We start from the raw sequence: 27,598 nt of genomic DNA on the forward strand, positions 1-27,598 counted from the left end.
GGACGATGCTTCTCAACAATTGTAACAGGGCTATCCTAATACAGCAAAGCTTCATCCAGTACCGCCATGCCCGTGAGTCTGTACATGATGACGCTTCCGTGTCCTTCGCACCACTCTCAAGGTATACCGTAGAGTGACCCATCCTGATAAGTTCACAAGTGACTGGTGGTAACCTAACTGTCCCGAGACCATAAAGGTCTAGTTTCATAAAGCTTCCTGCCCCTCATGTTTGTAAACGTTAAAACGACTGACCTTGTGAGACATTTTGGAGAACATGACCTATAGATTTGATAGTAGCCACAAAGTTGACTCTCATTTGACATCTGCAAAGCCTTTCTGCTTGATACACCAAGGACCATCATACTACACATAGAACATCATCAACTTTCCTTATTTTGGAAGCACCAAAAATGAACGTCCGCAGCGAATCATCGGAAACTACCGGAAAAGTTCTCGAATCCACTACTAAAAATGCAGCCGGCGTTTCTAAAGAGACAGGGCATGCGAATAAGACTACAGAGTGCCAGACACACAGAACCAGCACAACCGTGGTTACATTCACAGGATGGAGTGAACTGCCAACAGAACTCCGTCTGGCGGTTCTAGACGAGGCTGCCGGAACCGATGCGAAGAGAAGAAGGTTCCCCGAGCTTTCCATGGTCTGCAAAGAATGGCAGGTATTTTTCGAAGGCTTCCTCTACGACTCGTTCAATCTTCTTCGAGAAGAGGAAGTGGCCTACTTCTGTAACATTATGCACGGCCACCGATGTGGACTCGTCAAAAAGATCCATCTCCACGTGGAGTTGGAAAAGTACGTGCCCGAGGACTACGGCGTGGCAGAAGACGAGACGACAATTCATCTCAACAACCAGGCATTTAGCAGGAATTTGCTGAGCCTCTTCAAGACCCTCTCGGGATGGCAGGGATGTGGCGGTCTATCGCTTGAGTTGAGCGCAAGTTCCCCAAGCGATACCCTGCATGCCTGGCCAAATTTCAGACTCAAGAATTTGGACGTGAATAATTTGCACGATTTGAATGGTACCGACACCACGAAGAAGAGAGCGGGTCGAACAGATCAGCCAACGGAACCATGGCCGTGTGCAGATGCGTACGACGGTTAGAAATCTCCTCGACTTTGGTCTTTCCGACAAAGACGACCCGCAGAGGCTGCAGTCTCTAGACAGGCGCAGCCTGGATCATGGTCGTGAGCATACGCAACGGATGCTTGGAAATCTCCTCGACTTCGTTCTTCCCGACAACGACGACCTGCAGTTTCTAAGCAGCGCAAAGATCTCGGCTGTCTCGCGGTTTGCCATCAGCCTGCAACACCACAGAACCCCATCTCCACAAGCTCTCGAATATATAATTGGAATGTTACCAAATGTCGAGGAGCTTGTTTACGAGCCTTGGCGTGGGATGGACCAGCGACATGATGAGTTGCTTGGTCTGGCGTATTGGACGCTTCTAACCGAGATGCCAAAGGAAGTTAAAAGGGTATCTCTTTGGCAAGAGAGCCATCCTTGGATGCACACCGGAGCCGATGCGCCAGACATATTTGACATAGCAACGGCCGCGGCCAAGGCAAGTCGTCAGCTTGAAACGCTCTACGCAACGTGTGTATTTGATGCTCTGGATCTCTTTTTGTCGGCAGGCCCTCAGCCTTGGCCAGAGCTGAGACATTTAGCTCTTACATCGCCCAGGCTTGGAGCTTCAATGAAGTATACACGCGCCAACAAACTGCTGCATCTTGCTGCACGAGCGGCAAGCAGGATGCCCAAGCTGGAGCTCATGGAGTTGTGGCACTGCGAGGAGAATAAACACCAATTTTTCTTCCGATATGAAAGGAGAGGAAATACTGCAAAGATGACAATTGAATCATCCTGGGAGTTTCGAATGGACAAGGAAACGAACACAAAATGGACGGAAACCACAAGAAATTTGGGGATCCACCTGAGTCCAACCATACTTCATATAGACCTGGTTGTCCCGAGCAGAACTCCTTTCAAAAACAAGGACAGGCTACGTGGCAGAGTATGTTGGCCCTATGAGGGAAATGAGAAAGAAAGAAAGCAGTGGACGAGGGATCGTGCCTTGACGCAGGAGGAGTGGTATCACAGTTATGACGTTCCCTTTTATGATCTGTATTATGTCTGAGATCGGAGCAAAATATGATCCCTGCAATGCAGGTGACATTGCAGGTATGACTGGGGTCACTTCTAAAAAGGCGAGATCGGATTTGGACATACAACCCGGCCGCGAGGTACACATCAAGGCCAATCGGGTTGTCAGCTGAGAGAGGAAGCTTGAGCTCAAAGTGGATGAATATCTCACTAGTTTCAAGTGGCAGTTGATGGAGACTGTGACGACCAAGAGCACGACAGCGTGGACAGCAACAGGGACAATGAAGACGACGGAACAAGGGATAACATGCATAGATGCTACCTGACTTCAACAGAAGTCCGTATAATCAGGTCATCTATCAAACCAATGCAACGTGTCCCTTCTTGTCACTCAGGTTCCTGATGCCGTGACTGATGGTTGTCAGTTTTTCACGAAATAAATGCCGCTTTAATAATGAATGCAAGCCGTATTATAGCTTTCAGGTACCGGAGAACAGCAAGATCAAGAATCGGTATTGCCGATCACGTCGTGAAGTAAGTGGAATGCAGCGGCTTCGCTTGAGACAGAAGCTACATCAACTGGCGAAAGGATCTACCCTAAAAATTCAATTTTTGAGGAACATGACAATGAAGACACATAGTATCATGGGATCAGAAAATGGCGTGTACGATGTTATGCACAGAAACACTTTGGTGAAAGATTCATTGGGTAGGATCAGGTGTCGAAGGTCTACTGGAATTCCTGCCAACGACCTCACTCTCACCAACTTACGATGAATCCAATCCAGTGCAGCACATGTAGAAGATGCAGAAGCTTCTTTGGAGGCATTGGCAGAAGTGATGGCAAAAATGTTGAGCATCAAAAGAGCCAATTTACACTATTTCGCCTATCTAGTGCGATGAGATAGGAAACTTCAACACCGTTTTCATCACTCACTCATGTTAACCAGTTAATGAGGAAGAGGGAACAGGTAGCCTATAGCGGAAGCTGCTACCCAGCGTTGGTTTATCTTCGCCGCGAAGAAGAAGTTGACTGCCGTTCTCGAGGAAGTTATCTTCGATGAAGTACCTGAAGAGTTGCATCGCGCGGCGGATGCTCGGATGGCTACCAAGAAGGTCAGCATAAATGCGTCTCAAATCAACAATCCTCATCGTTTTGTATATCTGCGCGCACTGGGTTGCAAGCTGCACAAGAAGGGACCGCAATCTGGTGTAGGAACCTTGATCCAACGGACCGTGATGCCACATTGAGGCGGGACCGCGCACTAGCTCCAATGTCTCCAGAGTATCTGAGAAATTGACGAAATTGCCTTGGAGAAAGGCCTCCAAGTCCATGATCTTCAGATGTTTCAGTTTTGTGAATCGGCGCAGACCTTTGTTGCAATCAGCCATATTCTTCGACGGCACAAGCCAAGCACAGGTCTCCAGCTTATTCGAAATCTCGTCGAGGGCGTTTTCAGGAAGATGTCGAAGGCTGCGAAAGTTGACTAGCGTACGAATGTTTGGAAGACAGGCGATAACTCGCCGGCATTCCGGTTTGGTTGAAACCGTGCAATTATAGAACCATGCCTCATCAACCTGCGGCAGCCGAGGCAAGAGCTTTGATAGCTGTTTGCGAAAGCCTCTCATTGACAGTCTACGTAAGGCAGGAAAGTGCGGAAGTAGAGCACACCATCGAGAAAGATATACTGTCCCGTCGGATGGGTGGTTCTCAATGTCTAGGGCCCTCAAGTTGGTGAGATTGATCAAGTTTGGTCGCAAATACTTCTTGATCATGTCCGCGCCTCTGTATCCAGGGCCAGAGTTCCCGGATCTCAACCACGACACAGCCAAATCGGTGACTGAGCTTTGGAGTTCGGGTCTTCTGCATGTGATGGTGTGAAGGAATCTTGGGAGACCTTCCTTTCTGTTGCCAACCAAATTCGGCTGACGATAGACGAATTCCGCGCAGACTGCCTGCAGCCGTGAGTGGCACCTCCCCAAGTTGAGTAGATCCGAGACTTGGAACGAAGACACCAACAACTCACCAGGATATCTGATGTCCAGAGACGGTGTCAATTCCCAAACTTTTCCGGTCCATTCACTTCGTTCTTCGTCCCCCTTGGCAAGGTATTGTCCAACCAGACACTTTTCTTGTAAGGGAGGGTCATGGCGTGCGAGGTATTCTGCAATTTGAAGCAGAAGTTCAAAAGGTAGGGCCTCGAGCTTTGCGATCGGAGAAGTTGGTGACAAAGTCTGTGATAACATTTCGCTGTTAATCGAGGCTGGTTGAGATGATGCTTGGTTGTTGCTTCGGGTTGATGTTTTGGTAAGTGGGATGATGTGGGTCTGTGGCTGCCAAGAAACCCAACAACATTCAGGACGTGTTTATATGGTAGGAAGGTAGAATAGAGAAGGCCTTGAGGGTTTCATTCATGAATGCATTTGTGATACGAAGATAATGAGGCGTCTTGGCTGCAGGTTATGTCCAGACTGAGCCATTGAAACAACGGACTCATGCTGTTATTTGCCTTTGTCCGCTACACAATAAGCCATGGATTAAACCACAATACTATTGTTAAACTACCATTGGTCCGTGACTGAAAGATTCTAATTGCGAAGGCCGTGTGTCTGGAACCGCAAGTTCTCGTACAACACCTTTGTGTTTAACATCATAGAATCTGACGTATTACTTGTCCATGCGGGCTTCAGATACACATACACAGAAATGAACATGGAAAACACCCATCAGACAATGTTGTTATGAATCAACTGGCCATATCGTAAATTTGCTTTCGTAGGTCGTTGCCGAGGATTACCTGCATTAATTACTGGACGGCCTTATTTTCCTGTGCTAGAGTGACTACTTTTCCTGTGGCTATACCTTACTATCGTCGCTACTAATATTATTATTTTTGTTACTATTGTCGTTACTGTTATTGTCGTCTATCGTCGTCGTCTATCGTCGTCGTCTATTACAATTATCCTCATCAAAGTTACTAAGTGCACAGGAAGTATAGCCACTGAGACATAGGAGAATTAAGCGATGTCTTAATTACTTGCATTCACTAATCGTGAGAAGAAGCTTGGCTTGGAACTTGTTGAAAGCGTTGCTGGCTTAGAAGTCCATAGATAATGGCTGAGATAACGAGTACGTAGGGTTGCTAGTTGGGGATCAGATGGCACTTGTGTGATGTCTTGACATCACTAAAAATAAGGGGGTGGCTTGATCCCAAGCCTGAGATGCCAATCATACACATACCTAAATGCAATGTCATATGGCTGCTCGGCTTTCCCACGCTTGACCCTCCTGTCACCTGTGTTCATCAACGTAACCGAGCTACGGATGACCCAAGAATGGGCTGATGTAATGTCACCATTCACGCTTTTGGCTATGGCAGGGGTGATGTTCTCTGTCTGTTACAAACCTTAAAACTAGTCATGTGCAGTTGCGGGTTGTTTTACCCCAACTGTATAAGACCTCGGGAACCGCATCAATGCCGACCTGAGCAACATGTTTTGACCCCTCATCCTAGGTTGTCCATCTATTTCGAGGACCCGACGAGAAAACAGAAAAATGCAGCTGACATATCCTGATATTGTCCGAAGGCTCTACGACCTCGAGCGTCTTGCGGAACCGCCCGAGGCGGAGGAGCGCGGTGGGTGCATGTCGAGCTATGACCGTCGCTCTCGGTACGACCCGGATACCGACACCTACATCGACTGGGATGCAAATGACGATGGCCGAGGCATCATCCGCGAGGAGGGAGAATGGGTCGTCGCTTTCGAGCAAGAAGGCCCAGGAGTCATCTGGCGAACTTGGTCTGCGATGCCTGACATGGGACGCATCCAGGTCTTCATCGACGACAGAGATAATGAGAAGCCGGTGATTGACATGCCTTTCCGAGATTTCTTTGATCGGTTTCAAGGCATGCCGCTCAACTTCCCCTCAATTGCACCGACCTTGTCACGAGGCCGCAATTGCTTCATCCCCATCCCCTACAACAAGTATGCACAGATTCGTCTTGGTCCCGGCTGGGGAGCATACTATCACTTCACGTACACCAAGTTCCCTAAAGATACGAAAGTGCCACGGTTTGATGGGAATTTTGACCGAGAGGCTTGTCTAGCGCTCGCCGCTGCTGATCGCGAACTCGGCCAGCGTGGATGGTCCGCACTCCCACGATCCAAAGATGACACGTTGGAGACCCTCACCGTTACCATCCCACCTGGCAAGACACATGCCGTCCGGGAGATCATTGGAAACAGGGCTATTACTGGAATGCGGGTTGTTCCGTTGGATCTTCCAGAGTCTCACCAGGAAACTGCTCAAATCTTACGCGAGCTGGTTTTCCAGATCATATGGGACAACGACAAGACCCCAAGCGTCTGGGCACCACTCGGGGACTTCTTCGGAAGTGTTCCTGGTATTCAGACCTACCGTTCTTTAACCCAAGGGTCAACGGACGGTGGCGGCTTCTACAGTCACTGGTTCATGCCGTTCTCCGACCGTGCTCTGCTCAAGATTACAAACGATGGGAAGAAAGAGGCAAAACTCTTTTTAACGATCTGCCACCGTCCGCTGGAAAAGTCTGCAAAGGACATGCTACGGTTCCACGCCAAGTGGCACCGAGACGCATTCCTAGAGCGACCCATCAGCCAAGGGAGAGACATAGACTGGCCACTCCTTATCTTGGACGATGGCCCTGGTCGTTTCTGTGGAGTGCAGATGCATGTCTGGAATCACTGGCAAGAACCAAAAGTGCCGGCCAAAGACTGGTGGTATGGCGTCGGCGGCGAGAAGTCAATTGACTGGTGGTGGGGAGAAGGAGATGAGAAGTTCTTCGTTGACGGTGAAAAGTTCCCGTCGACCTTCGGAACAGGGTCCGAGGACTACGTTGGATATGCGTGGGCGGCCGAACCGCCCTTCCCAACCTTCGACAGTGCCTACGCTTGCCAGCCCTACGTGGAACTGGACGCCAATGGTCACACCTCTGTCTGTCGCTTTCACGTATGCGACGATGTACCGTTTCACAAGAGCTTTGAAGCGTACATCGAGAAGTACAAGCCGAACAATTGGGGGCCTGGGAATGACTGTCTGTACGCGGTGGTGGCTTACTGGTATCAGAGAGCGGGGGGTTCGGATGCTTACGAGAGTGCGCCTATGAAAGATCGCTACGTCGATCGCCTTGGGCAATCCGATCACTCGGGCAAGGCGAAGGATGGTGGAGAAGACTTATAAAGGGCTGAATGATGCAGGATTTTGGAAATAATCGTATGCTTCTCCTTGATTGATCCAAAGTAGTCAGTGGATTACGACGCTCCTCTCTTCCATTTGCTGTCTTACTCTTAGTGCCCTTCAAACTTTGGAGTTAATACTTCAGACTTTATTATTCTCGCCTGCAAACGATGTAAGCGCAGGCCGGTGGGCGCACTTACAACGCTCTCAGAAGACACAAGGCGGGGGCCGGGAAACTTTAAACTCCGTGAAGTGGGTGGCCTGTCCTGGTCACCATGGAAGCCTTGAACGCTTTATCCGTCGAAGCATCAATATCGGACTCGGTTGGGTCGGCAGAGGATATCTACTGTCAAGTTTTAGCACGAATCGGTTTCCGAATGACGCTCGGAATCGCGTACTAGCTTACGTTGCAATGATCCCACCGCAGATGAGGGCGCCGTTCAGACGGTTCTCAAGACGAAGACACCATTGAACAGATGATGGGTTTCATCCATCACCCGTACCATACACACCTGTCCAACGTTCTGGAACCTGGGGTCTCACTGACAGGGGTTGGCCTGCTCCGCATAGCCAAGTGAGGAACAAGCTTTTCAACGACGACCTAGGTGACGCTTGTGTGACGGATACTAGCCGCGCGGATAGGGCCTTCAAGGCTTAGCCTGGGAGCGAAGGGGAAACAAGGAGCGCTTCAATTTGTCAAGGGGGCTCTTATTTCACACCCCTCCTGCTAGCCGGCGCACCCTTCGGTGGCTTGACGCTGAGGTAATCACTGGCGATTGGCTGCTTAGGAAACTCGCGATAGTTCTGTGTTACTGTGAAAACACGGTCTTTATCCTACTTTCTGCTACTCACCTGCTAGATTACCCTCTGCTGGCTGGCCTTCCTCTGCTTCTAAGGCCTCACTTATAGAGGGCAGGGCTTAGGGCAAGCTAGCAGAGCGAAACCCAGAAGGAGGGCAGGCCGGAGGGTAGAGGGCAGAGTAAGCAAGGCTTACACGACAGCCTCTAGTAAAGCAGTACAGCAGCGGACTTCACACATGCCTAGCCACACTCCAGCCACCGAAGGGTGCGCCGGCTAGCATGAGGGGTGCGCCGCGGAGGGTGGCCCTTTGTCAGTTGCTCTGGAGAGAGCAAGGATGAGCCTAGACGTGTACAGTGAAGCGGACATGTCCAGTCATGAAGGTTTGCCGTTCGCCGAAGTCATGACAGAGAAGACGGGGTGAGAGTTGTGGGGGACGGACATTTGGTGAAAGGGCCACTCAGCCAGACGGGATGGACGGAATGCGAACGTTTCAGCAGAAAAGTCAATATCATGAGTTGAACCCCAGCTTGGTCTCATTTCTGAAACGGTCAAATGTACATCGACATTTCCCATCAACTTGCGATAAGACTCAGCCCCTCAACTCAAGTCCATATACCCTTGACAACGAGTTGACGGGCCAGTTCCTAGTTCAAGGTTGCGAGCAGGAGGATGGAAACTTCGATTACGCCAGCAACCCTATCGTGGGCAGCGTTATATAGGATGAAGGACAGCGTGCAGAAACCGTCTGTTGTTGCCTCCGGGCAGAAACTTTTATCCCTCCACAGATGGCCGACTTGCGATCATGATATCGACGAAGAGGTTTTCAGTGCAAGCGCGAGAGGCACGCATCGTGTACTTGAGTTGCTTGAGCTGTTTGGTAATATTGGTGGTTTTCTTCAGCCTTAACCTATGGCCACAATTCGATTTGGGCTCTCTTCACTTTACCGAGGGCCACTCGAAGACACAACATGACTACCAGTCGACGCACAATACCGATGCGACAACGAATACGACCGACGATGGCGAGACTCTTTCACTGATTCCAAGTCATTCAACAACAGCAGAACCGGCCGGACTAAACGGTTTGAAATATGCCATCATCCTTCCAACATACGTAGGTTCTCTTCACGGGAAGGCACTGATGCTGAGTACTGATGGACTAACATGCTTGGCATCTAGACAAAACATATACCGCTGGCCATCGAGTTCTTCCAGTCATTCATGTGCCTGTGCACCGACTACCAAGAAATCGACATCCACGTAATCGCTTCTGACTCCAATGAGGTGAAGGAGTTCCAAAATGCCTTGAACGGTCTGAAGAGTTGTGGCGAAACATTTAGCATATTCCAAACACCACCGGCGAACATTAACGGACCGAAACCGAAGTTCAACATTGTGAACCTTTTCGACATATTGCCGCCAGTTTTTCACACTTTGACTAAAGGCAAGATCACGGGCGCAGACACCTCGGCGCTGATAAGTGAACGCAACAAATATCAGTACCAAACAATCAAAAAGATGGCCGCGGCTATGGAACTCAAGTATGACTGGGCACTGTGGTTGGACTCCGAAGCCATTGCTGTGCAGCCGTTCAGCATCAGGCAGACTTTCGACAGTTACATAAAGAACCCAACAATATTCAGGTCTAAAATGACCAACACCGACTTCATGCGAGCCATCATAGGCAGCTCTGCGAACGTACTCAATCGGGACATTGAGTCGTTTGGGCAGAAGTTCTGGAACTTGGAGAGGTAGGCAAGATTCGCGGACCCAACTGCCAACCACACCAACTAACTCGTACTCTTCTCTCAGCGTGGAGTGGATATTTGAGAAGGCAGTCATCGACGATCTCGTTCAATACGTGGAGAACACCCATAACCAGGACTTTTGGACTGTCTGGGCCACTCGGGGTTCCCCATTCGAAATCAGTCTCTACAATATGCACGTTCAAGCACGGAAGCTGGAGACAACCAACCCAATGTTTACGAAGTATCAAATCATCGAAACGGAAACAGAGATGGAGAGGTTTGGCATCGGTAAGTGACAGACGTTTGGCTACAGCCCGGAATCCGGGTCTCAAGTTTACAGTTGCTAACAACTTTTGCTCACTAGGAGCGGCAAGGGCGATCATGGACACGATGACAGGCACTGGAATGCTCGAGAGAGGCTACGAACTCTTCAAAGTAGCAGAAGTCGTGCCTGGCTTCTCCGCAATGTTGAGGAAGTTCGGACAACGTCTATTTCGACTGGACGACCTCGGTATCGCCCCGCCAGAAGTAATCGACAAATTCCTCTTGGACACACCAATAGACATTTTGTGCTCAGGTGCACCTCCACTACACAGCTGGTGGGAGCAACGAAAGAAAACCATTAGATAGCGTCATGGATAAAATACCCCTTTTCATTCTGTATAACGCAAAGGCCACTCATGCACACAATTTGCACAAGGATTGTGAAGTCCTCACAACCTTAACGTGACTCGGCCATATCGAAAGTACTAACAATTAGAGTTTCCCTGTCACCCCTCAGGTCCTCGCCAACACACTCTTCTGGTAGGTCAAGCGTCGCTCCCCGCCTTACATGCCAGGAGCTATCCTTCGTGTCGGGAGCTATCCTTTCGCAAATGATGAATTTTGACATCGCCTCAGCACTGGAGGGCAACCCTAGAAAGTTGGCCAATAGTACTATTACCCGCCGTTGCCGCGCCGGTCACATAGAGAATCCTTTCAGGTTGAAATCTGTCCAAAGCCACGGACGACGCAGACCCCAGAAAGGGTGAGGATGCGAGAACATCCTTTCCGCCCCTAACTGCATCGATTTTGAGAACCTCTTGAGGACCGTTTGTGGCAACATAAGCCCATTTCCCGTCCTTTGACAGCGTAAAGTCGTCGCCGAAGGTGATGTTTGAGGCTAGAACCTGGACAGGCCCAGCTGCCGATCCATCGGCAAGGGAGATGGGAAGCTTTGCAAACAGACCCTGGTCCAAGCTCACAAAGAAGAGGTCGCTGCCGCGAATGCGAATGCCATTGACGCCGATGCTGAGACCGGTAGACAACGGAGCCATTTCAGGCTCCTCGAGAACCGTATCGAAGACTCCAGTCTCGACATCAAGACGGTAGACCGTCCCCGCGCTTGAATCCGAAATAAGAAGGTTCTTCGTATCGTTCGCTGCCAGACGGGTCATGCCGTTGAGCTGCTTTGCTGAGGGCATGCGCTGGACCAATGAAACTTCGGCAGGCTGGGTGACAGTGCCGTTTCGGGAAATTTCGAAGTTGCGGAGATTGACTTTCCACACTCCGTTAGAGTTCTCAGTCGACGTCAGGTTCGATCCAACGACGTAGAAAGAGTCGTGCTCCATCTCGGAGATTCCAAGAAGACCGGTAACGCCGTCTATGCTGGCAACGGGAATCGGAGGGTGTTCGTTCGTAGGAGACAACTGATGTAGGATCGGCGATGAAATGGAGGCGACGAGGATATTGCCATTGCGCCGCGTTGCGAGGTTCTCGAGTGTTGTGGTGCCAGGTACCGTATAAACCGACGTCACGTTCGCTTTCTTGCCGTTGCAATAGCTGTAAGGCAGAGAGTGAACTGATGCAGCCAGAGAGAGGACGGCGAGCCCGAAGGCCGGAAGAACAGTATGCGGAACAAACATGGCTGGGGGATCTCTGGTTGAGCAGACTTCAGGGGTAAGACCTGACGAGAGATATCGAGTCGGGGGAGTACTGGCTTTTATGGCATGAAGCCGCGGTATCGACAAAGAAGCACTAAGGTCCAAAAAACCTGGTCAAGAGATATTAGGTATCCACACAAATCGCCATGAGCTGGTCGTGAATTGAACTCTGAGCAAGATGACATGAACGGTGTTTGCACTTTAAGTCCGAGCCCTCAAGGTGCACACGATTCAATGGGCCCAGACGTCCGCAGCTCACCACTTACTATTGTTTCTACAAAATTTGTTTCGTTGCAATAAACTACTGACCCTGCCAGCTAAAGCGAGCCGCCGCGCAAGCGTCAGTAAAAAGAATTAACGCCTTCGGGGCAAAATTGCCGGAACACAGTGAGTAGGAAACATCCAGCCCCGCGCTTTCCACGGCATCCACGGGGCGAGGCGAAAAGAACAAAGATTGAATAGTTCAACACGTCCCATAGTCAGTGCAATAGATGGGTTGGTCCGTTGGATAGGGGATCACCTAGACCACCTGGTTTTCCTATGTCTGCGCGGCATTCCTGTGGCTGCAATTACTCCCTCCTATTGAAGACGATAGCAGTGATAGCGACGACGACGACAACGATGACGACGACAGAAGTAATAAAGGGAACGATGGTAAGGTAGAGTCTAGCCACAGGAAAAGTAGTCGCTCTAGCACAGGAAAGATAGGCGATCTCGTTGAATAGGTACCGAGGCATTTGAAGCCCTTGTCCGAGATGACAGTTCGATACTGCGTTCGCAGAGCTTTGCTGCCCGCCTAAAACGGGTGCACCGATTTTCATGGGCCCTTAGATATCATCTTGAAAATGGAACTAGTCATCAATCCCGACAGGATGGGGACTCTCATGTCGGATTGTAAGACTGCAATCCTCATTGTCATACATCTGTGATGACAGAGAGAAGCTGAGTGAGAAATCTATGTAGTGAAGGGAAGGCAAGACGGGCGGCGTTCAATCCTGGCCAAGAAAGACATTTTCTGGGAATCCGCATTCTTAATAAGATACAGGATACCTAAAACACGTGCGTTTACCAGATCTTGGGGCGGGCAATGATCCCGACTATCTCAGTCACTCATGGCGGACAGAAGACCTACCAATCACTTCAATTGCAGTGAATACATCATTGATATTTCCATCTTAAGTCCATGTCAGCGGGTAAAAGCTTTAAATCCGGTCTTCGAAAACATTCTACTCGGTAATCCGATTCATGGGCCCCAATATGTTTGCCGCCGGGTGGTCCCGATGCCGTGTTTTGTGGCGCCGGTTTGCCAGGTTGTCAGCGACCCGCATGTTAACGCCGGAACTCCGTCAGTGCATCGCGGCGCTCTCTCATTCACCCGCGCGCTGTACGTCATCAAGAGAGTCTCAATCGTACAAGTTGTTGTTATATATAAAGAGGTCTAGTTGCCAAGCTTCATTCTCTGTTTGGTTGTCAGTAAAGAGCTTGGCACACGCGATTTAATAATTCAATTCAACTATCAAACGGCACTTGATCAACCCATCAAAATGGTCAAGACACTAGCTTTCGGAGACATTGAGGTCCCTTCCCCTGGCTTTGGTGCCATGGGTATCAGCTTTGGTCTCGGTTCCAACTTGAGTCTTGAGGAGGCTGAGCCCGTGCTTCTGAAGGCAATTGAGCTGGGATGCACATTCTGGGATACTGCTGTAAGTGTTACTTGAGCTTTCGCAGTCGCAGTTGCGGGCTCTAATTATTTCATCTAGGTGGTCTACCAAGCAGGTGTCAACGAGAAGCTCCTTGGAGAGTTCATTAGGAAACACAACGTTCGCGATAAGGTTTTCAGTAAGTCTACGAGACTCGTCAATTTGGACTGGAACTAATTGTTTGCAGTCGCTTCCAAGTGCGGTTTTGATGTGTTTGGAAAAGGTGGAGTGACCAACTCTGCGTCCCACATCAAGCAATACGTCGAGGGAACCATTGAGAGACTTGGCTTCGCCCCCGACCTCTACTACCTTCACCGCATTGACCCTAGTATGTCACTCTGTCCAAGTCTTTTGAATTTCTAAGCTAACTCGAATACCAGACACGCCACTCGAGGAGTCTATCCCTGCACTGGATGAGATTCGCAAGGCGGGAAAGACGAAGTACATTGGCTTGTCCGAATGCTCAGCTGCGACATTGCGCAAGGCCAACTCTAGTGAGTTTCGGCACATCTCAAACCAGATTCAACAGAAGAAGCTAACAACACGCAGTCGCCAAGATTGATGCGGTTCAAGCAGAGTACTCAGCCTTTGAGACTCTCCACGAGACCGACGGACTTATTGACACCGCCAAGGAGTTGGGCGTCGCGTATGTCGCCTATAGTCCTCTGGGTCATGGCTGGCTGGTCGACGATTTCCCGTTCAAGAGCCCGGACGACTTTGCCCCGGATGACTTCCGTCGCAGTGGTTAGTTGACTCGTCTGAAGTGACTACTGTATGTGCACCGTGCTGACATTGGTTAAAACAGTTCCCAAATTCCAGGGAGAGAACTTCTACAAGAACAAGGCTATTGTCGATGAGATTAAGAAGCTTGCAGACAAGAAGGGCTGCACTCTGCCCCAGATCGCCCTCGCGTGGGTCGCTGCTCAGGGCATGATTGCCATCCCCGGTACAACGAAAGCCAAGAGGCTCGAGGAAAACTGGGCGTCTCGAGATGTGGAGTTGACAGAGGAAGAAAAGAAGGAGATGAGGAGGATTATTGACGCTGCTAAGCCTCATGGAACTAGATATGGCCCCAGTCACCAGGCTCTGGTTGGGCACTAAATCAGGCTGTGGAGTGCGCAACCACGCTTTAGGTGTCAAATGAATGAAACTTTTCACTAGTGTTGTTCGGCACTTTCAGACAAGCCCGGCTCTAAGAAAGCATAGCGACCTGGACCACATGTTCTCTTCCAATGGCCTTCCTAGAACATTGATGTTCGTTTGCCTGCCGGAATTGTTACTCGTCGAAGGCGTCGGTTCCCTAGCGTTGTCGTACTCGGGCAGAATGGTCTATCGAACTCTATTTTAGTTACGCTCGTCGTTGAATCTTTCGCTGATAGGTGATTAATCTGAAACCGTCGCGACGAGTCTAAATCTAGCCCTCAGACGATAAGAAAGGACTGACGAAAAGTCCGTTCTCCAAAACACTGTTCATCATCACAATATAACCATCTAGAAAATTTTCGAATGCGTTGCTTCCCAGACGCGAACGGTGAGTATGCCGCCCAAAGTCGCTTATCCAACGGCAGGGAAGGCGTCTTCCAGAATACGACAAGCATGCGATGTCTGCCATACCCGCAAGATTAGATGCGACGGGCGCCGTCCGTGCATGAACTGTCGGTTGGCGAGGGTTGACTGTACTTACAACGCCGTGCCCAAGAAGACCGGACCAAAAGGGCCACGACTTAAGCGTAAATATCATCATCGGGCGGCAACTTACTCCAGGTTCGGCAACTAAGTCGGAGTGAACAGGTTCCGACAGTGCTCGAACTACGGAAGCCGCATCATGGAGCGAAACTCAGGTCGAATTTCGACCGTCACCTCTAGTTTCAGCCGACCTGTTCAGACGATATCTGGACGTTTACTTCACACGAAAATATCCCATCACGCCCATATTGGATCGCAATTGCATGGAAGAATGCGTCTCGACATATTCCGAGTCACCCGAAAAGTACGGGTTGTTGACATCATGCTGTGCAACCATAGCTTTGGATTCAGAAGTTTTGTTACAAAAGTTTGAACCGACGCCAGCATATCTACTATCGTCTGCTCAGCCCAGCGTAATTCTCCCAACGCCCGAATTCTTCGTTCAGGAAACGCTTCGTGCAAGACGGCATATTCATCTTGCCGAAAGTCTATCCCTCACGCACATCTACACGTCATTCTTTCTCTCGCATGCTTTCTTCTGTCTCAATAACGGGAATGCCGCGTGGGTTTATCTCAGAGAATCTGTTACAATCCTGCAAACGCTTCGGCTCCACGAAGAAGCAACATACAGCAAAATCAGAGATCAGACCGTGGCTACATATGCTCGACGGATGTTTTGGACGCTCTTCGTCACGGAACGGTCTTTCACAATACAGCGAGAAAGACCACTGACGCTACTACCCACGATAAACCTGCCCGAAGTCGATCCTCTTAGTCCTGACGCCGAGATTCTGGCAGGGTTCCTTGACCTGGTTTCGCTTTTCCTTCCATTTGACTTCGACTTTATTACCACTATGAACCTCCCTATTTCTCCGGCGTTGAAAACGACAAAGGCAGCGCAATTCAGGCGGCTGCAGGACAAATTGTCGACCTGTCTTGCCAAAATATCGCACTATCCCGAGGCACAGCAAGCAGACTTATTAGTTACTCGAGAGTGGCTCAAGATCATCGTCTGGAAGATTTGCGTGTCAAAATCCCTACTATCAAGCAGCATAAATAGTAGAGATAGCATGTCGCTCAGCTATCCTTCGTCGATAGCCCGCGAAACCGTCCTCATTTCCCGATTACTACCGTCAAAGGCCTTCGAAGCCAACGGAGTTGCCATTTTGGAGAAAGTTTTTGACGTGGGATGTTCACTAGCTGACGTCCTGTCACTTAATCCGCATCCGCCAAGCAGTGTTTGGTCAGCAATGGATGTCGGTCCGATCGATGTCTTGGTGGAAATTGTCAGAATAGCAGGCACAAAATTCGGCGATGGCTACCAGCATCTGCGAATACTGGTAGATAAGACATATCGTTGTGTGCTGATGAATGTTGATAGAAGTCTACCCTTGCCAACAAATGCGTCACGGGTACAAGCAGAAGAGATAGATTGATCAGTGCTGAGAATAGCTGCATGCTAAGCTGAACAACATCGCGTATAAAATTAATGTCAACATTAGATACTATTTCAGGCTTACAACTGACAGCATTCTCGTCTTCATTCGGTGCTTGCTAGGGCGCTGTGGATACATAGCTACTAATTATCATTACCTATGGAAGGATGGGGAACAATGTACGTTCTAATGCGCACCGTTTCTTATGTTGACCTTCTGTTTGCATTCTCTTTAAAATGTTCTCGGTTAGCTTATTCCCGGATATTCTAGGAAAACAGTTTTCTTCGTGTCTTTTCGAATCCTACGCGCTTGTTGCCTCTAAGTCCCCTTCATACACCCACAGCCTTTGTTAATGTTGCAGGGAGAGCTTAATCAGCTTGAGTTGCTGCAGATGCTTCTTTTGGAGCATTTCCAGGGATTATTTTAGGGTTCTTTACTGACATGAAACAACAAATGGTAACTCAGGTTCTGGAGAAACTTAGTGGAACTTGTCAAAGGGCCGTTTCCCCTGGTTCAGCTTATGCGCGAAACATCACGGCCATTACCGGCACGTGATGAGGTTGGGGCCATTGGGTCTTATTGAGACTGAATCTTGACTCTATCGCGCTCAACAGACACGTTTGGAATCAAACTGAGCTCCCGACGGAATGACGATGGAGGTTTCGGCAATGCACCACAAGCAGCCGCTTGAGAGTGAAACGTTGGTGACAGCTCCCTGACTTTTCCTCTTGAAGATCAACCACCTATCGTCACATTGGTGAGACAAAAGCCGTACATACAAATACACTCGCCAGAACCATGCTAATCACAGTTCTAATACCCTCTGATCTCAAAACATCATTGCAAGTTGATTTAAGTTGGTGGAGAAATCACGGCAGCTGCAAATTATGTCCCCAAGGCGTACTCCCGTTCGATCAGTGTACATGCTGAGTCGCCTACAGGGCCCCGCAGTATCCCATACGTTATACGGTATCAAGCTCCATGTTCACTTCGCCCAAGCACTTCTCGTCATTCCCATCAACGAAAGCAAAGGAATCGTCTGGTACGCCACCCGCGAAGAAAGCTCACGGCCGGTGATATGGAAACGAGTTCAAGTCGAGGTCACCTGGCAGCGCTTCAGGCCCAACCTACTTGGGCATTTCGAGATCGAAGATTCTGCCATTGACAGTCTCGGCAAGTATCTCCCTTTCTCGCGCAACTTGAACTGCTTTCTAATTTGGTCACTAGCCCGTCTAGCCATGAGGCATGTCAGAGCAACTAAGAACTCGGGTTCAGCTCAAGATGAATGCATCCTATTTTGTGAAGAGCTTGGCCAGCTTCTTCTCGAAACGGAACCATCTCGGGACGACAGCTCTAGGCCTCTGGACGAGCTATTGAATGACGTTTCCTTGACCACCAAGCAGCTGTCTCCAAGTACTGGGATCTGCCCCCTTCTGTTGACCGCCTTTTCTGACTTCATTCCAGAACAAGAAACGGATCGCGAAGGGGACGATTTGTTCGCCTCCTCACTGTCGACATCAGCGTCAGGTCCTCAACCTTTCACAAAAGGACAAAAGCGGTACGACAAGATTCGAGCTTTACTAATCAGGTGGGAAGAACATACCCTCAGTCATAAGAGCGCGGGAAGCCCTCGAATCCTACAATTACAAGGTGGAAGAGTTCCGAATTCCGAAATCCGAGCCCTTGCAGAGCCTGACAAGCAAGATTCGCGCTTCTGCTGCGGACATCAAGGAAAACCCGAACCTGAACACACTGTTGATCATTTGGTACTATGGGCATGGCGGTTCATGGCCCGATGGTGAGAATCGCTTGACCCTTGCCAGGTAGGAGTGATACCATCCCAGCCACAAGCCTACATCTGTTCTGTTTCTCTAGAGAGAGCGTCCCTGCTAACTGAAAGCCACATTCATCGAAACGGTGGCACGCGTGTCCGCTGGAGTGATGTAGCAAAGGCCATTCTCCAAGTCAGGACCGACGTCTTCACCATTCTCGACTGTTGCTTTGCTGGAGCATCGGCGCTAAGTGAAGACCTACTGCAACCCTTCATCGCAAGCAACAAAGACTACGTCAAGTGGGTTTTGAACGCGTCCGGCTTTGAGAATGTCTCGATGACGGGGCATGAGAACGCTCTGGCGTACGCAATCGCTGACATCTTGGACCGCCATCTTCACACAATGGACCTGGACACTGAATTGCTGCATAGACAGGCCATATGCAGGGCAAGGGACACTTACGTACCAGATACGCCCTTAACCTGCACCCCTGGTCTTTTGCGAATGATATCTGGACGTCGGCGGCCAATCATGCTACATTCTTTGCCCGATCCTTCGGCGGCCAGAGGAGAGAAGAGAGCAAGACCTTCCAGCTCGGCTGAGTCGGACGACGAGCCACCCAATACCCGTGTTAGGGTCTCATGATTTCGTGTCGAAGTACCGAGTTTGGAGTCTGTGGAGCAGAGCCCTACTGAACGGGCAGATGGTTGTTTGTTCCTGTCATTTTTTGTTGTTTCTACTGGCTCTGTCGTATTTTACCGTCATTTCAATTGGCTACGTTGCCCTGTTATCGCTTATGCTCTTGTCTTTTCTCCGGAGCACCCAGGAGTGTTCATCAGGATGTCAGAACGGCAATTTCCTTCCTAGCGAACTTTGATTTCATACGTCAAGACTAACCAACGATAGTCGTAGTATCTAGATCTTGTATAGCACTGTTTTGATCGAGCAATCAGTAAGGACGTGAATTGTGAATAATAAACGGCAAGCGTGAGGTATTGCTCTACTTGAGGCAGGACTCCACCTGCCTCGACGACCGTCCAGCAGGACCGCGCTTTCCTGCAGTGCCTCCTTCAGAAGCTCACCCACCGCCTTCCATTCCGAATCGATGACACTGAGGGAAGCTGCAAAGGGCAGGAATGTGCCTTCACAACCTTTGCCTCAACGATCCCGCGTCTCTCGACGTCACGTCAAACTGGATCACACACATTTCAAGTATGAGGTCGCGTCTCCTCGATCAATTCCAAACGCTGCGAGAACAAATACATCGTGTGTTCGATTTACCACTCGCCTGAAAAGACGCTTCTAATACTTCGACAACCCCGGTCCATCTCTTACGCCTGGACGGCCTTCCTGAAAGCCCGGCTCTCGTTACCCTCGACCACCTTGGCGACGGGCGTGAGGTGCGCCTCGTTGGCCTCGTCTGCTCCCTGCAACTGACGAATGTAGGCCTGGGCGACTCTTAGCCAGTTTGCCTTCTCGCCTCTGCTCGCACCCTGCCCTTCCCACACCCATACGGTACGTCCCGCATCATCCAAAAGGAAGACATCCTGGCCATCAAAGTCTGACATCGAGGCCTTGCTGCCGTCCTTGACTAGGTCGAATCTGAGCTCGCCAGATGCGTCGCTCAGCCTGAAGAGCTTCTGGGGCCTCTCGCCCGCGTGGGCCTTGGACGCCGACCTGACAGGTCTGGGGCACTTGAATCCGGACTGGGGGGTGTCGTCGTCACCGCCAAGCAAGCCGACGATGACGCGGGACCTCGACTCCTCCTGTGTCAACACCTCTACATCGATGTGTTTCGCCAGGGTCATGTCGTTGACGACTTGAGCAGCCTTGGCCTTTTCCATCGGACTGCAGCTCTTGCCCTGCCACTGCCAAATCTTGTCGCCAGTGTCCAGCACGAAGACGTCTTCGTCGTCCAAGCTTTTCCACGTGGGCTCGACCTCGTGCACCACAACGCCACTCGCACCAACGGACGGGTTCTTGAAGATGCGCAGGAGCGTGAGAATTTCTCCCTTGGGTTCATCCTCCTCGACGTGGCGGAATCCTGATCGAACACCACCTGAGCGGATCTGAATTCTGGGGAAGAGTTCCAAGAAGTCATCCGAGGGCGCCGACTGCACCTCACGATGCTGAGTCGCAGCGCCGTGCAGGAACTCATCGAGCTCTACCGTCTTGTACGCCGCGGTGCCGGCCTCATCCTGCGTCGTGTGGGCTCCGAGCCAGAAGAAGATCTCATGGCCTAGCTTCTCAGCATCGTCCTTGGAGCCGACTTTATACGAGTGGAGGACGATGTAGCTGTCGCCGTCCATGAACTGGCCGTACTTTTCCTTCGGCCAAGGGACGACCTCGAATTCCTCGATGCGCCAGATGTGCAGGCCTGCCTCCTGGCCGACCTTTCCGTCGTTCCATGCGGGCTCGGTTGCGGCGGAGTTGTACTTCACGCGATGGTCAATGTCCGAGCCAATGAGCTCGACATTGCTGTCCTTGATGTCGTACTCCTTGAGGTGCACGAGACCCTGGTTTGGCGCCATATTTGATTAAATTGTAGAAAGTGGTATGTTCGTCTCTTCACAATGGATTGTGTCAGTTTCAATGGTTGATGAGATCGTTGCAGGTTGTGAAGCTCAGTTCCAAGATGTTGAGGGCGGACAGGGGACAACGTTTCAACTTCAACGTCATGGCGAACACGGACGGCCAGTGGCTGAGCCCAATCACGGTGGAGTGTGTCTCGTCAGCTGTGCGGGGATCAGCGAATTCAATTGGGCCGACCTCCCTTGCGGCTGTATGTCGAAGCCACAGGAGATCCATCAATAATCAAGGTTACAGCGCCCCAGAAACGCCTCTTCCAAGTCCAATCCTCCAGCGCCAGCCACAGCTTTCTTCAAGTGGTATTGTGGTGTCTTCCACGACACGTCAAGCCCGGCAACAAAAACCTCGCGGGTCGCGAAATCCGCCGACACCGCCTCAATTGAAAGGGGTATTGAATCCCAGCCAGTCTGATTCTGGGTCTGGTACGCCTGTGCATCTCATGGGATCGCCTCCTAGCCCGCTCATGGCCTGCGCTTGCAAAATATTGGTCTGGCCGTTGGTGGCTCTCGTTTGTGGGTCCGACATTTTCGGATAATTGAAGAAGTCGAACACGTCGATGTTGTCCAGCTCGCTTAACGACGTTACCTGGGTCGATGTGGGCTCCAAACCAGACCGCCGTGTTGAGGATGTCAAAGTCACCAAATCATGAGCACTCCTGGGAATCACACTGTCAGCAAAGTCCGGGCGCTGGAGGGATAGCGAACACGGGATACTGACTTTCTCATGGCAGTAAAGTTCATGTCGCCTTGACGTCCTCGCTGGACTACTCGAGCAAGGATTTTGGCATAATTATTTGCCACCTCCCAGTATTGGCCGACATGTCTGAGGGTTTCGATGAAGAAATCAATCTTGGGATCAACCGGGCAGCCTACGGTTGCGGCATGGACGAGCAGCAACCGGGCAGCAACCCATAGGGAGAAGGCAAAAGGAGGCCCGAGCAGGTCGAGACCATTAGCCTCGAACACGTCTTGGGCAATGTCGCCGAGACTTTGCACGGCCGACAGGCATCGCTGCATTGCATAATGTGACGGGACGAATATGTGAGATCTCACGGTGGGGTACGCAGCCGAGGAATGCAGGCGCACCACCGACGTGACATACGCGCTATGCAGCATGAACCAGTTCGCGACACGGCTGGCTGGATCGGAGTGGCACAGCGCCGATATCCTGCTGTATTCACTCGGCAGGCTTTGCAACCAGTTGTCGAGCGCACCATCTAGTGACCTGTATGTGTTGCGCCAGACGGCCATCTCGCCCGATGATGTTACGTCGATGGGTGTTTTCAGAAAATCGTGGACTTTGCTGAGTATCCGGAGAATTTCGCAGTGATACGAGAAGCTCCCCAAGTTGTCCGGCTTGTTGATCGCTGGAGGAGCTGTCGGATCGGAGGACGGGCTCCATGATCTCGTCTCGACTGGCACATTTCGGGAAAACAAGTCGTACGAACACGGAAGCCCGCGCTTCATCTTTTTGTCGTCGAGCATGAATTCGAATGTGGTCGTTGCGATCGTTGCATATCGATCGAGAAGGTATACCATCCAACACAGTCTCCTCCGGCCCTCATCTTCGATCCACGACTCCGGACGCCCTGTTGCAACTCTTCGTATCGACCCGGTATGCGGTGTATCTTCGGCCTCGGCCGTGAGGTATACGCTGCTTTCCTCGCACAAGTCAAGCTGTCTCACGTTCTGTGAGAGCAGCGCAAGCATGTTCCAACCACGCGGCCCGTTGGAGGTACCGAGCTCATCCAAGCACAGAATGACCAAAGCTCTCAACGCCGCGATGCTGACATTCTCCATCGCGTATATCTGGACTCGTCCTTTCGACAAGGCGTGGTAATGAGATCGCATCTCGGGTGATAGTCGCGGATCTTTCATGAACCTCAGTGTCGTTGCTACAATAGCGTGTAACAGAACACGGTCGGCTTCGGTCAGGGAAGTCGAGCCGAAGAAGGCGCCGAATGTTGTCTTGCGGTCAAGAATAGGACACCATGTGTTGCAGTGTTTGAAGTACAGGTCGACAAGCGTGTAGAGCATGTCGTGTGGCGGAAACTCTGACACAGTCGACAACGACGATGCATCTTTCCGAGGCCCAGAAATGCTGGGAGATGCACCTGTTTGACTGAAAGATTCACTAGCCGAGAGGTTTAGGAGAGCCTGTACTGAGGTTCGGTCACCGTTCTGAAGGGCCTCCTGAGCATCGCCACCCTGCCAGAAGGGACTCGAGAAAGCCGGCGTCCTCCCGTTCGCTGTTGATGCTGACCGTGGAATAGCGGTCGCGGCACTGACGCCATTCCCATCATGATGAAATCCTTCGACCTGAGATGATGCTTGGTTACTGATGGCCGGGGACAGGGCCTGGGTGTTGCCATTGGCGACGTGATCATTGGCGATGTGGTCCTCCACTCGGCGACCCAGAGCCTGTAGGAGTGCGTCGAGCCTGTTGACCTTGGCCTCAAGCTCGAGACTGAATCCAATGCGGCTTCCAGGCTTCTGTCTCTCAAGATAGACACACGTGCGGTTGTGTCGAGCGCACCATGAGCAGGCCGGTTCTGCGCGATCGCATTTCACCTTTCTCGCCTTGCACAGCTCACATCTGAAGCGCGGTCAGCCAGGTGTTACAGCGTCATCCATCAGCAAGCAAACAACATACGACGTCTTTTGGTGCTTCTCCCTCTTGCGCTTTCTCGGTGGCCCGGCCGAGCCATTGTTGGCTGTCTCATCACCACTCGAGCCTTCGTCGTGACTGAAGACCGAGTTCGCTTCCTCCTCGGCCATTGATTGCGGACGTGCATTTGCATTCGTTCCTATCATGTCTGTCCCATGTTCGTGGGAACTCCACATTTCCCCTTTTTACTCTGACAGAAAGTGAAGTGTTTTGCTCTTATCAGGGCCCTTTTGGATGGAGCCTTGAGTAGCAGGGCCGAATTTGATGTCAGAAAGTGGTCATTTCACTAGGCGATGCGGGCGTGCAGCGAGCAGTAAAAGGCAGGCTAACGAATTGCCTCAGCCGGCCGGGATGGTGGAGGATGCGCCGCAGCAGCTGGATGCGCATATGGGGATAATCCGGCGTTGCCCGCCGTGGTTGGCCGGGTTGAGGGCAAAGTCTTGGACTTTTGCCAGGCAACGTGGGCAGCTGGTTCCAGTTGAGTGCACGAACCTGCAGCAAGCTTGTCTGTCTGTCTGCAGTGCTGCGCTAAGGGCTTGTCTGAAGAGGGTGGTGTGCACAGGGTCGAGACTGAGGGGACGATACGGCAAACAGGAGAAGAGGGAGAGACTACCGAATCTTCAGCGAGAGGCAAAGATTCGACGAGACTAGGGGGAAAAGAGTCGGGAAAGCTTGTCCGCGAGATGACAGCAGGCAACTGAGCGCTGTGGTGTGTCTGAGTGAGAAGAAATTCTGACCACAGGTGCCTGTGCCAGCGAGCCACGGGGCTTTTCGGTGTTCTCGCCCGACACACAAAGAGAAGAAGGATGCGCAGAAGAAAACCGGTCCAGGTCCAGTCATGGGCCCACTTGCTGTCCACAATAAGAGCTTGGATCTGGTGTCGCAAAAAAGCTACGGAAGACGGCGGAAGAGAGAAATAAAGACTCCGCCGCGCCGCCGTCGCGCGCCAACCAAGTCAACGAACCAACCGGTCCCGTGGCCGCTGCGCCCTCGTCTCTCACGGAAAAACCGTTGCACAGTAAGTCATCCCGCGGCAACGAGGGATGGACGGAACGGATGAGGGGAGATCGTTGCGCCCAATGCCGCGAGTCCCTGGGGGGCGATTACGATAACGAGGGTCATCTCCGAAGACATTTGTCGCAACACACAATGGGCAGACGGAACAAAGGTACTATTACAGCTTCTTGGTACAGCAAAAGAGACGCAGGAACCGCGTTACCGCCATCTATTCCCCTCATTGTCTCCAAGTTTACAACTGAAAACTCCCACCCTATTTGGCAAACAGCGCCGCACCCCGGCCAGTCCGAACCCGCACCCCGCTCGTTGCCTTCCCCTGTCAAGGCTGGTTCTGCGAGGATCATCCATGCGGTCTCATAGCCGTCAAAAGGTGGGGGCCACGGCAGTGGCTTCGACGATGTCTCCCACCGCGGGGCACCATATGAGATGGCTGGTGGTTTTGCGATCGTCACCCGCGACCCTCCGCGGTCTTCGTCCGAGGAGAGCGAGAGGCGCGGAATGTCCTCCACGGTGGCAGCAATGACGACCAATTCCCTGCGGGCCGCTGCCTTCACGACTCAGTCAAAGGCACGATGGAGACGTGGGACAGCCCGCCTTCCGATCATCCGTACGTTACAGGGAACTTCCGCACGTGGAGATGGATCGCGATGATGCTGCGACTGCGGGTTTCCTTGAAAACCTCGACTTGGCAGTCTTGAAAACATTGCAGGCCGGCGCACACGAATGGAGCACGAGATCCAGCACACAAACACACACGTTTCGACAAAGAGGCAAAAATGCGTCATTCCCTCATGGTACCTATGATACAACTCGGAGCTGTCTCCAACAGGCGCCAAACCTCATTCGCGCCGCCGTCGTGATGGGATTCCCCAAGCAACACAGTGGTATATGGCAAAAAAATTAATCATGAAAAGAAAAGATGGCCTCCAATAATCTTTTTAGCTTGACCAGCCCTTGCTCATCTGGACAGCCTTCTCCCAGCGGCCGAAGCGCTTGCCAGCCTCCTCGTCCGTGATCTGGGGCTTGAAGATGGTGCGACCCTCCAGGTTGACGTCGTTGAGCTCGTCGAAGCTCTTCCATACGCCCACAGCGAAGCCTGCCGCGATGGCCGCGCCGAGGGCAGTGGTCTCGCGCATGCCTGGACGGTTGACAGGGATGCCAATGATGTCGGACTGGGTCTGTTACAAGGGTCAGCGCCTGTGTTTTTGTTCCTTCCGCGCCGAGGCTCGGAAAAGGTCCGGGGCTTATTCTTACCTGCATGACGAGGTCGGAGTTACACATGCCACCGTCGACGGCGAGCTCGGTGAGAGCGGCGCCACTGTCCTTCTCCATGGAGTCCAAGATGGCCTTGGTCTGGAAGCAGGTGGCCTCGAGGGTGGCGCGAGCAATGTGACCACGCTGGGTGTATGCCGTGATACCGAAGATGGTACCCCGCGCATCGTCGATCCAGTAAGGAGCGAAGAGACCGCTGAAAGCGGTAACGAATGTGCAACCGCCGTTGTCCTCGACAGTCTCGGCGAGGGCGCTGAGCTTAGAAGACGACTCCATGAAGCCAAAGTTGTCCACGAGGAACTTGACACTAGATCCGGCTACAGCAATGCTGCCCTCAAGGGCGTACATGGTCTTGCCGGGGCCAAAGTCGAAAGCAACGGTGGTGAGCAGACCGTGAGAAGAAATAACGGGCTTAGGGCCAATGTTGTACAGCAGGAAGCATCCAGTGCCGTATGTGTTCTTCGCAAGACCAGCAGTGAAACCCTTCTGGCCGACCAGAGCAGCGGACTGGTCACCCAAGCAGCCAGTAATCTTGGTACCGCTCAGGGCGGTGTTGGCCAGGGTACCGTAGGCCTCGGGATCGGACGAGCGCACAATCTTGGCCAGCTTGACCTTCTTGGGGTCAATTCTGAACCAGTCAATGAGGTCCTCATCGTACTGCAGGGTGTGGATGTTCATGAACATGGTACGGGCGGCGTTGGAGGGATCGGAGACGTAGACATCGCGCGACGGGCCGCCGTTGAGCTTGTAGACCAGCCAGGTGTCGACTGTACCAAAAGCCAAAACACCGCGCTCGTAAGCATCCTTGACCTCGGGAACGTTGTCAATGAGCCAGAGAAGCTTGCCGACGGAGGGGTATGTGGAAAGGGGAAGACCGCATCGCTGGGTGAGCTCGCTGGCGCCGAGGCGGTGTTTGAGCTTGCGGACGAGGTCCTTGGTACGGGTATCAGTCCAAACAATGGCGTTGTACAGAGCCTTGCCGGTGGTCTTGTCCCAGAGAACGGTGGTCTCTCTCTGGTTGGTGATGCCGACAGCCTTGATCTGGTCGCGGGAGTGGCCCTGAGTCTCAAAAGCTTGGACAGCGCCATCAATGCACGCCTCAACCGAAGAGACAAGCTCCTCGGGGTCGTGCTCGTGCCAGCTGTCGCAAACTAATTAGCTTTCCGCGCCATTGCGACCAGAGCTACCCAATTGAGAGCGCGACTTACCCAGGGTTGGGGTAGATTTGCTTGAACTCAAGCTGGTGCGTCGCAACGACCTCACCGTGGGGGTTGAAGATGAGGAATCGCGTGCTCGTGGTGCCCTGGTCAATGGCACCGACGAAGGACGGCTTCTGGCCGTTAGCGGCGGCAGAGGAAGACATTTTGTTGGAGGAGAGTTTGAAACGCCTGGGAAGAAGGGACGAGAGCATTCAATGGCACCAACGAGGACGACGACGGCGACGGGCGCAATGAGCTGAAGAAGGAGAAGAAGGGACAATTGGGTATCTTGAGGAACGAGGTGAGGAGGGAAGAAGGAGAGGAGCACAGGTTCACGGTTGAGCTTTGAGTTTCACGGGCTGACAAAATATTTGTAGTGAGTTCCCCTCCGGCCCCAGTACCATGTGCGCGGCGCATGTGGGAAACCCAGCTCAGCTCCTCCAACAGCTTA

General features: G+C 51.7%; 7 protein-coding genes across 7 annotated transcripts; 3 read left to right on the plus strand and 4 right to left on the minus strand.

Moving 5' to 3' along the window:
• Nucleotides 1-5,676: 5,676 nt before the first annotated feature.
• Nucleotides 5,677-7,341, plus strand: COL26b_004423 (uncharacterized protein; the record flags this gene model as incomplete). Its single annotated transcript, XM_053177300.1, has 1 exon — nt 5,677-7,341. One exon carries the CDS (start codon nt 5,677-5,679, stop codon nt 7,339-7,341), a length of 1,665 nt encoding a protein of 554 aa, XP_053038659.1.
• A 2,316-nt stretch (nt 7,342-9,657) lies between these two features.
• COL26b_004424 (uncharacterized protein) lies at nt 9,658-10,517 on the plus strand (the record flags this gene model as incomplete). The annotated part of the gene is made up of 3 exons (XM_053177301.1): nt 9,658-9,890; nt 9,952-10,175; nt 10,252-10,517. 3 exons carry the CDS (start codon nt 9,658-9,660, stop codon nt 10,515-10,517), a joined length of 723 nt encoding a protein of 240 aa, XP_053038660.1.
• A 266-nt stretch (nt 10,518-10,783) lies between these two features.
• Nucleotides 10,784-11,791, minus strand: COL26b_004425 (uncharacterized protein; the record flags this gene model as incomplete). The annotated part of the gene is made up of 1 exon (XM_053177302.1): nt 10,784-11,791. The coding sequence occupies one exon, from the start codon at nt 11,789-11,791 to the stop codon at nt 10,784-10,786; it is 1,008 nt and encodes a 335-aa protein (XP_053038661.1).
• A 1,562-nt stretch (nt 11,792-13,353) lies between these two features.
• Nucleotides 13,354-14,610, plus strand: COL26b_004426 (uncharacterized protein; the record flags this gene model as incomplete). The annotated part of the gene is made up of 6 exons (XM_053177303.1): nt 13,354-13,512; nt 13,570-13,648; nt 13,697-13,837; nt 13,890-14,003; nt 14,059-14,253; nt 14,315-14,610. The coding sequence occupies 6 exons, from the start codon at nt 13,354-13,356 to the stop codon at nt 14,608-14,610; spliced, it is 984 nt and encodes a 327-aa protein (XP_053038662.1).
• Nucleotides 14,611-19,734: 5,124 nt separating this feature from the next.
• On the minus strand, nt 19,735-20,934 carry COL26b_004427 (uncharacterized protein; the record flags this gene model as incomplete). The annotated part of the gene is made up of 1 exon (XM_053177304.1): nt 19,735-20,934. One exon carries the CDS (start codon nt 20,932-20,934, stop codon nt 19,735-19,737), a length of 1,200 nt encoding a protein of 399 aa, XP_053038663.1.
• A 433-nt stretch (nt 20,935-21,367) lies between these two features.
• Nucleotides 21,368-23,769, minus strand: COL26b_004428 (uncharacterized protein; the record flags this gene model as incomplete). Its single annotated transcript, XM_053177305.1, has 4 exons — nt 21,368-21,563; nt 21,710-23,458; nt 23,528-23,587; nt 23,645-23,769. The coding sequence occupies 4 exons, from the start codon at nt 23,767-23,769 to the stop codon at nt 21,368-21,370; spliced, it is 2,130 nt and encodes a 709-aa protein (XP_053038664.1).
• A 1,845-nt stretch (nt 23,770-25,614) lies between these two features.
• On the minus strand, nt 25,615-27,311 carry COL26b_004429 (uncharacterized protein; the record flags this gene model as incomplete). The annotated part of the gene is made up of 3 exons (XM_053177306.1): nt 25,615-25,854; nt 25,931-27,089; nt 27,157-27,311. 3 exons carry the CDS (start codon nt 27,309-27,311, stop codon nt 25,615-25,617), a joined length of 1,554 nt encoding a protein of 517 aa, XP_053038665.1.
• Between the last annotated feature and the right edge of the window lie 287 nt (nt 27,312-27,598).

This window comes from Colletotrichum chrysophilum, assembly GCF_026319265.1.
Source record: "Colletotrichum chrysophilum strain AFK26 chromosome Unknown scaffold_27, whole genome shotgun sequence".
In the NCBI taxonomy this organism is placed as follows: domain Eukaryota; kingdom Fungi; phylum Ascomycota; class Sordariomycetes; order Glomerellales; family Glomerellaceae; genus Colletotrichum; species Colletotrichum chrysophilum.